An 8,767-nucleotide genomic window follows, 5' to 3' on the forward strand; every position below is an offset into this window, starting at 1 on the left:
TGTTATCCACTTCATGGTGTGAGGTGAAGTTACAGCCTCCCACCAGCAGAGGTCAGTGTTGGTTTCACGTGTCTGAGGCTGTGATACATGTTACCTGTGTCAGACATATTTATCAGTCAATCCAACTTTATTTATATTATTTATATATTTAAATCTTTAATTTGTTGTGAGCTGTTTTTATTCAGTTCAGTTTTTGGGGCGTTTGACAGACAGGAAGTACAAGCAACCCCGTTCATCTGAGAATATAAAGATCTCTACAAGCAAAACATACATACAACATGTTACACAGTATGTTACACATATATTTTAAATGCCGGCACACATAAACACACACACATCAACCCAAACTGAATAAGTTTCTAAAAAACATCCAATAAGCTTTTTTTTTTTTTCACAGCTACCAATAGTGCAGTGAGTCAGTCTGAATGTGGTTAATGCAACTATATACATATATATTCAGACCATTGAAAAAGGTATGTGCAGGTTGTAGTGCAAACAAGTCAAACATTCATCAGAGCAACAGTGTGAGGAAAGAACCTGTCCTTGTATCAGCTGGTTTTCTGTAACAGAGTTTAAAGAGTGTGTGTCCAGGACGTGAGGGGTCCGCAGGGCGCAGGTTTTCTGGAAGAACATGACTTAATAACAAAAAGAAAAGAAAATTAATAACTCCATTAAGTGCACTTGATGGGCGTGATGATCAGAGGGGCGGAGTTTTTACCACCATCATTAGGACAAGGATCAAAGCACATGTGGAGTCTGTCAGAGAAGGAGCAGCCAGTGAACGAGCAGATGAGAGCTGCAGCATCTACGTCATAAAAGGAGACCAGACCCTCCTCATAATCCACAAACACCCCCACATTCTCCAGCCTCCATCTCACATGCAAATACACATCAGGACCGGCAGGAACTTTGTACTTATTTCTGTTTCTCAACCATATAGTCCAGTAACCATCTGCAGGTGAGAGTGTGATGTGTCCCTTCCTGTTGATCGACTCTCTGGCCACTCCTAAAGTCCACGCTGTCTTCCTTTTAACCTGAACCTCAAAGTAAAATCTGCCTGAAGAGAAACTCTGCTTTCCTAAGACACAGAGTCCAGTATCAAATCTCTGTGAGTTGTCTGGGAGCTTCTTCTTCACATCACCATGATTTACTTGTTTCCCATCATCAGACAGGATGAGTTTAGGATGAGCTGTATGAGGATCAAGAGTCACATCCACTGCATACTGCTGGACCCTCTTCAGCTCAGCCTCAAACAGCTTCTTCATGTCTTGACTGAGCGTCTCCTCCAGCTGAGCCACAGCTTTCACCACAGTCCCCTCATATGATGGTGGACGGACTCTGACCTCTGTCCAGTCCTTGGTGGGTGGAGCAGCTTTCAGGGATGTGAAGTTTTGGAGGAGGTGGAGGTGGTCTTCAGAGAGTGAGAGCTGCTCCACCTCAGAGCTTCTCTTCTTCAGCTCCCAGATTTCCTGTTCCAGCTCTGTGATGAAGCCTTCAGCCTGTTTCTCTGTGCTTTTCTGTTTCTCTTCCATCTCCTCAATGAGCTTATTCAAGCTTCTCTGAACAGACTCCATGAGAGCTGTGAAGACTCGAACACCTTCTGCGATCTTACTCTCTGCCTTTTCCTTGCTGAAGTCCACTGACTGTTTGATCTCCTGAATCTTCAGTCGTCTCTCCTGGATCATCTGCTGAATCTCAGCCTCTGTCTTCCCCAGCTCTGCCTTCTTTCCTTCATATTCTTCTTTCACAGGAACAAACTCATGTGTCTTGTGGTCTAACACAGAGCAGAGCACGCAGACACATGTCTGGTCGGTCTTACAGAACAGATCCAGAGGTTTGTTGTGCTTCCTACACATCCTGTCTTCCATGTTGTCCACAGGGTCCATCAGCTGATGTCTTTTCAGACGTGAATTCGTCAGATGAGGCTCCAGGTGAGTCTCACAGTAGGAGGTCAGACACACCAGGCAGGACTTCAGGGCCTTCAGTTTGGTTCCAGTGCAGACGTCACAGGGAACTTCTCCTGGTTTGGAAACTTGTTGCTCTGAGCTGCTGCTGCTGGCTTCCTGTTGAGCTTCCTGTCTGAACTGAGCCACCATCTCAGAGATGAAAGTATTGACCCTCAGCTCTGGTTTTATGTGGAAAACCTTTTTACACAGGGGACACTGGGACGGGACATTCATGTCCCAGTGCTGAGTGATGCAGTGATTGCAGAAGTTGTGTCCACATGGTGTGGAGACTGGATCAGTGAACACATCCAGACAGATGGAGCACAGGAACTGGTCTTCATGAAGCAGACAGTTTGCAGCAGCCATGTCTGCACTGTGGAAACAAAAGTGAAAATATGAAGAAAAGTAAGGCGGCACCTGTCAGCAGTGTCAGACGCAGTGAGTGTGTGGATGTGTAAACTGTCATTCTGACTGAACTTTACTCAGGAACAACAGAAAATCATCCACAGACGAGTGTAAAGAACTAACTGATGGAATCTGAGAGACTGAGCTTTAGGCAGAAGAACAGGGACGAGGCGCTGATCTGAAACCAGCTGAGGCAGGAATGGTGTGCTCACAGTTTCTCTCTCAGGCTTGACAGAGGAATCATAGCAACATTAAAAGTGAAGCAAGTTTGTAGTTGATTTTTTTAAATGAATCAAATGATCAAATGACAGGGTATATAAAGAATATACAGGGGTCTCCTGGGTGAGAACGGCCATTTTTAATTCCTCTGAAAGAGTGAATATGTTCAGCTGTACTCACCAGTGTTTGCCAGAGATGCTGCTGTGTCGAGGAGAGAGGCCTGATGAACTCTGATCGTTTAACACTCATCGTCAGAGAGAAACAGAGAGACTCATCTTAACGTCTCAGCTCCATCGTTGCTCTGGCAAACTTTCAGTTTCGTTTGAGGTATTTTCTGAACCCAGCTTCTCTTTCCTGTGATGTTCATACCAGGCAGACATTCCTGTCTGGCTGCATACTGATCCCACCTCCTCTGTGAAGGAGTGGCCCCGAATCAAACCTTAACAGCTTCATTGAGGATTTGATGGCTTGTTGGTTGTTGGTTGTACATGTGTGGAGAGGCAGGGCTCCCTGAGAGCCTCAGTTTTACTGCCACTCGTCTTCTCTCTGCAGCTCCGTCTCTTTGATTTGAGTAACATATTTATTAATTTCACATCTTGGCAGCCAAACACCAAAGGTGTGCAAATGGTGTAGCTCACAGATGTCATCCTGTGGCGCCTGTCCACCAGCCTCAGACAGATACACCTGACCATTCATCAGCAAGGAGCAGCCAGTAAAGGAGAGAGAGCATCTACATCATAAGGAGACCAGACCCTCCTCATAATCCGCAAACACCCCCACATTGTCCGGCTGAGACTTCAGAGACAGACGGACTGTGGGGCCGTTGCATGTCATACAAAGTTCTTCACGCAGTGTTACAATGCTTTTAATGTGAAGGAACCACACCTGTAGTGTTAGGTGTGTTCCGGTGTGTCGGTGAGCTTGACGGTGTGTGCAGGAGGAGGAGGCTGCTGCCGGATTCATTCAAAACAACACCATGGACAGTCACGGGAGGAAAGTCGTGGTTTGTGACAACGGAACCGGGGTGAGTGTGAGACCCGGCGGGCCGGTATCGGTCTGATAAGAAAACGGAAAGAAGTGGAAACAGGAAGTGGCGGAAAGCTAAGAGGCTAACGCGTTAGCTTGTCTGTGTGGGCTGTCAGCTGGATTCACCTGAGTCATCACACACCTGCAGTTTATGTTTATCAGTCTGTCTTTTAACCAGCGTGTTGGTGAACCGGGCTGCTAACAGCTAACGGCTAACTCGGCTGGGTGTGACGGTCTCGCGGACAGTTTGCCGCTGAGCCGTTAAACCCACGCGCAGCCACAGCAGCGCGGCACCGGAACATCAACGGTTCGTTGGAGTTTGAATGAAAGTGAACGGACTCAGCCTGCGTTAGCAGCGTCACGTTCAGGGCAACGTTAGCCACGCCAGCTAGCTTCGTGTCTACAGTGGTTTATTAAGCATTTTATTAAATATTCAGAGTTTGGGGCGAAGCCGCCAGAAAGCAGCTGTAACGACAAGTGCAAGTCTTTATTCGACACGTCATCGTTTGAGTGCTTTTCTGTGAGTCCTCAGCTAGCTGTGTTAGCTCAGCGGCTAACCGGCCCCGCCCACCTTAAACCGGAGCATCACTGCTGTCAGAGACGGTGTTCGGTCCCCCCCCCTCCCCCCCCCCCCACACACACACACACCGAACCGGAACAAACCGCTCGGTGACACCGGGCCCGAAGCGGAGCGCAGACCCGACGTGTCGTGCGCGGACGCTGAGGCACTTCTTCTATAAAAGGAAACTTTTTGAGATCTCACCTGTCTCAGGTGTGAACGGACGTTTGTGCTAAAATCATCACAGAGGAAGGTTTGCGTCAGAATAAACACGGGCGAGTTAGTCAGGGCCTGTCTCTGTGTTTATTTGTCCACATGCAGGATATATAAATGTGTGTGTGTGTGTGTGTTCACACAGTAACTCAGCACATACATGTACATTTGGGTGCATACGTCTGTGGACAGTGTCTCTGTGCACCTCCACCGTGGATTTGAAGCCATGAATGAACACACATTATATTCTACTGTGTTGTTTTAATTATTCTAACATGTTTTTCCTCTTTTCTTCTTCCATTTCATCGTAGTTTGTCAAATGTGGCTATGCAGGCTCCAACTTCCCCGGGCACATTTTCCCAGCGCTGGTCGGCCGGCCAATCATCCGCTCCACGGCTAAAGTCGGCAACATTGAAATCAAGGTATTTCCACCTGCCTGAGTTTGTTTTCATTCATGGTGTGTGTCCATCATGCAGCTTCTCCTTGTTACTCTTGGTTCTTTGGATGTGTCGGGACAGCTGGATCAGGTCTGAGGTTCCTGCACCACGTCATCGTGCATGATAGCACAGTGGTTCCTCGTCCTACAGGTCTGCAGGTTTACATCGTAACCAGTAACAGTGCAGCTGATTTCATGGGTTTACTCCTCTTCAGTCAGGCCAGAGGGAAATGATCGGAGAAATCAGCTGTGAGTCTGAAGTGTCTCTCTCAGCCCGCTGACCTTTGACTTCTCACAGGATCTGATGGTGGGGGACGAGGCCAGCGAGCTGCGCTCCATGCTGGAGGTGAACTACCCCATGGAGAATGGCATTGTCAGGAACTGGGACGACATGAAGCACCTGTGGGACTACACCTTTGGCCCAGAGAAACTCAACATCAACTCATGCAGCTGCAAGATCCTGCTGACCGAGCCGCCCATGAACCCGACCAAGAACCGAGAAAAGATCATCGAGGTCAGTGTTTGGGAGTAAGATGGAGCATTTCTGATGGTTTTACTTTGGTCCGAGCGACCTGAGGCCTGTGTTACAAAGCAGGTTCAACGTGTCCAGGATGTCTCTGTGTCATCCGGCTTCACTGAGCCAAACACTGGCCATCCTGGATCACCTGTACCATGAAGCTGTACAGGTCAGACAAGAGTCTGACTGAAAGCTTGATCATGTTTCTAATCAAAGCATCGGAGCTTTAGTTTGAATGAACAGTTCTGCTCACAGTCTTTTGTCCCTGTCAGGATCCTGTAGGAATGATGACTCAGTGTTTCCAGTGATCCGATTGGTCGGTAGTTTGGGCTGTTGACAGGTTTGGGTCTGAAGTTAACCTGATGTGGAGCAGGTTGTGTGTAACTGGATCTTCAGGGGTCGGCGGGTCTTTTTATCAAACACTGTCGGTGCTACAGCAGCTGAGACGCTCGACGTCTGATGAGTGATGAGTGTTCATACTGTCAGAAACTATTTTTTAATTGATTAATCTGTCACCAGTTTGCCTAACATTCCTGTTACACTCAATTAATGTTATAGAAAAACTGGCAAAAGGGGAGTACTGGTAAAGATGTGACGGACTGTAAATGTCAGTTGTAAGTTGTAAATGCACTTCCTGTGTTTCCTCCAGGTTTTCTGTCGGTCTTTAACTGGACAGAGGTCTGAAAGAGTCTCAGCACGAACCCTGTCCTTTGTGTTTTTCTCTGTCAGGTGATGTTTGAAACGTACCAGTTCACAGGAGTTTACATCGCCATCCAGGCCGTCCTTACCCTCTACGCTCAAGGTGCGTTTACCTCCGTAACCCGTGATCACTGTTACACTGATGGATGCGTGTTTGCTGCCTCGAGCTGAATGTGGACGTCAGGCTGTAGCTATGGCAACACAGGTGTCGTCAGGTCTGAGCTGAGTTGTAGTCTGACACGTGGTTTATACGGTGTTTTGGACGGTTGCAGACGCCGCGGTGATCCTGGGTTGTTAGTTCCAGGTTGTAATGACGGTGCACCCTGTCCCTCCTGCAGAGACAGCCAGGCACCGACCGACGGTCAGTGGCTCAGCGGATACCGACACAGATCTGACAGCAGTTTTAATGAATGAGCTGCGAGCTGTAGTGTGAGGAGATGATGGGATCGTTCTCTGTGTGTCTCTGAACTTTGACCTGCAGTGGCACCGTAGATCAGTGCTCAGTTCGGGCTGATACACATTTGTTTGTGTGTTTTGTTGCAGGGCTTCTGACCGGTGTGGTGGTCGACTCCTGTGATGGTGTCACTCACATCTGTCCTGTGTACGAGGGCTTCTCGCTGCCCCACCTGACCCGGCGCCTCGACATCGCAGGGAGGGACATAACGCGCTACCTCATCAAGGTACCGGCTGCACCACGCAGCGATATGAGACCGAGGGGACGCTGATGCGCTTAATGGCCAAAAGTATGTGTACACGTGGATATAGTGACAGCAGCAGATTAATGCCCATGGTTTGGAAGTTACATGTTCAGAAAGCACATATGATACTTGGATGACCACATACTTTAAGCCACATAGATCCAAATAAATCCAGCAGAGTTTGCATTTGTATTTTGTCGTGATGCTGACGCTCAGAGTTCGATCAGAGACTTGGAGGGACGGCCCTGTGACAGTGTCCCTGTGCTGTCTGTCCTGTCCACCAGCTGCTGCTGCTGCGAGGCTACGCCTTCAACCACTCGGCGGACTTTGAGACGGTGAGGATGATGAAGGAGAAGCTGTGCTACGTCGGTTACAACATCGAACAGGAGCAGAAGCTGGCGCTGGAGACGACGGTGCTGGTGGAGTCGTACACGGTCGGTGACGGTCACGTCAGTGCACTCTGCTGTACCCGCTCCTTCGCTGACGGCTTCTTGTTTTTGTCCTCAGCTCCCAGACGGCAGGGTGATCAAGGTGGGAGGGGAGAGGTTCGAAGCCCCAGAGGCTCTGTTTCAGCCACACCTCATCAACGTGGAGGGGGTGGGCGTGGCGGAGCTGCTCTTCAACACCATCCAGGCCGCGGACATCGACACCAGGTGAGCCGTCAGTGTCCACTCACCTTCTGTCGCCGCTGTGGAACGTTTCCTCGGTGACGATGAGCTGCTTTCATATCGTGATCCCTCCAAGAATGTGCCTTATTTTTTAAAGATATTTGCACAGATTTTACTTTACAATAGAATTTAATTATTCAAATGGAAAGTTTTCATTACGTGAGAAAGCTATCGTTGAAGAAAACGGTGAAGGTTCTGGAAAAGTACCACAGATACGAAAAAGACATTTTGAAAAAGAAGATAGAAAATCAGATAATTTGAAAATTTGTTAGACTGATACAGACTCGTGGGGTTGAGTCTGTGTCAGAGCGACAGGAGACGTCTCACCTGGATAAGGAAGCTAAACACAGTCAGTCCACTGTATCTGTGTGGGCTACATCCCAAACACCCAGGCCAAGGCTCCTCACAGACACAGGCTGAAACATCTGCCACATCACGTTTGGTGTCTGAGCTCTGTCGTGTTTCTCTGATCAGAGCTGAGTTCTATAAGCACATCGTCCTGTCCGGAGGCTCCACCATGTATCCCGGCCTGCCGTCCCGCCTGGAGCGTGAGCTCAAACAGCTCTACCTGGAGCGAGTGCTCAGAGGAGACGTGGACAAGCTTTCAGTGAGTTTCCCACTGACCGCTGTGTGTGTGTGTGTGTGTGTGTGTGTGTGTGTGTGTGTGTGTGTGTGTGTCTGTCTCTGTGTGTGTGTCTCTGTGTGTGTCTGTGTGTGTCTGTCTGTCTGTCTGTGTCTGTGTTTGTCTGTCTGTGTGTGTCTCTGTGTGTGTGTGTGTCTGTGTGTGCGTGTGAGTGTGTCTGTGTGTGTGTCTCTGTGTGTGTCTGTCTGTCTGTCTGTGTGTGTGTCTCTGTGTGTGTGTGTGTCTGTGTGTGTGTGTGTGTGTCTGTCTCTGTGTGTGTGTGTGTGTGTGAACTGCAGTGAAGGACTCAGTGTTTTTCTCCGCGCTGCTTCCTCAGAGTTTTCGTCACCAGCTAGTGCTGAGGCCACAGGCCGGTCTGACAGGCTGAGAATATAACATCTCATTGTTTCTGCGTCTCCCTGAGAGGAAGTGCGCTCTGCTGGGGAAATCCTCCAACCTGTCATTAAAAGACAATTGTCCTCTGTCTATTTCAGGGAGCTCACGGGGCGGCGGGTGTTTCAGCACGTTATTATTGCCTCCTTTCTTCTGTTAACTCTCTCTGCTTCTTTCCACCTCATCTCCACCGCAGAAATTCAAAATCAGGATAGAGGACCCCCCCCGGCGCAAACACATGGTGTTCCTGGGCGGCGCCGTGCTGGCCGACATCATGAAGGACAAGGACAACTTCTGGATGACGAGGGAGGAGTACCAGGAGAAAGGGACGAGGGTGCTGGAGAAGCTGGGAGTCACTGTCAGATA

At 48.9% G+C, this 8,767-nt stretch overlaps 2 protein-coding genes across 3 annotated transcripts in view; one reads left to right on the top strand and one right to left on the bottom strand.

Annotated features, from left to right (window-relative positions):
* Positions 1-174: 174 nt before the first annotated feature.
* LOC121180205 (E3 ubiquitin-protein ligase TRIM21-like) lies at positions 175-2,891 on the bottom strand. Its single transcript, XM_041035416.1, has 2 exons — positions 2,751-2,891; positions 175-2,319 (listed from the first exon to the last, which is right to left on the bottom strand). The coding sequence occupies exon 2, from the start codon at positions 2,310-2,312 to the stop codon at positions 672-674; it is 1,641 nt and encodes a 546-aa protein (XP_040891350.1). The 5' UTR covers positions 2,313-2,319; positions 2,751-2,891; the 3' UTR covers positions 175-671.
* A 585-nt stretch (positions 2,892-3,476) lies between these two features.
* actr2a (actin related protein 2a) overlaps positions 3,477-8,767 on the top strand; it is a 7,085-nt gene continuing 1,794 nt past the window's right edge. For both annotated transcript variants that reach the window (XM_041035438.1, XM_041035437.1), the window contains exons 1-9: positions 3,477-3,594; positions 4,680-4,790; positions 5,103-5,318; positions 6,051-6,123; positions 6,564-6,700; positions 7,003-7,152; positions 7,226-7,371; positions 7,861-7,993; positions 8,598-8,767. The exon at positions 8,598-8,767 is cut by the window's right edge and continues 798 nt beyond it. In XM_041035438.1, coding sequence (XP_040891372.1) covers positions 3,547-3,594; positions 4,680-4,790; positions 5,103-5,318; positions 6,051-6,123; positions 6,564-6,700; positions 7,003-7,152; positions 7,226-7,371; positions 7,861-7,993; positions 8,598-8,767 — 1,184 coding nt within the window. In that variant the 5' untranslated portion in view covers positions 3,477-3,546. The remainder of the gene's footprint in view (positions 3,595-4,679; positions 4,791-5,102; positions 5,319-6,050; positions 6,124-6,563; positions 6,701-7,002; positions 7,153-7,225; positions 7,372-7,860; positions 7,994-8,597) is intronic.

Source organism: Toxotes jaculatrix, chromosome 4 (assembly GCF_017976425.1).
Source record: "Toxotes jaculatrix isolate fToxJac2 chromosome 4, fToxJac2.pri, whole genome shotgun sequence".
Classification (NCBI taxonomy): Eukaryota; Metazoa; Chordata; class Actinopteri; family Toxotidae; genus Toxotes; species Toxotes jaculatrix.

Coding starts and splice junctions, on each gene's coding strand:
- LOC121180205 (XM_041035416.1), bottom strand. CDS start 2,312: ATGGCTGCTGCAAACTGTCTGCTTCATGAAGACCAGTTCCTGTGCTCC.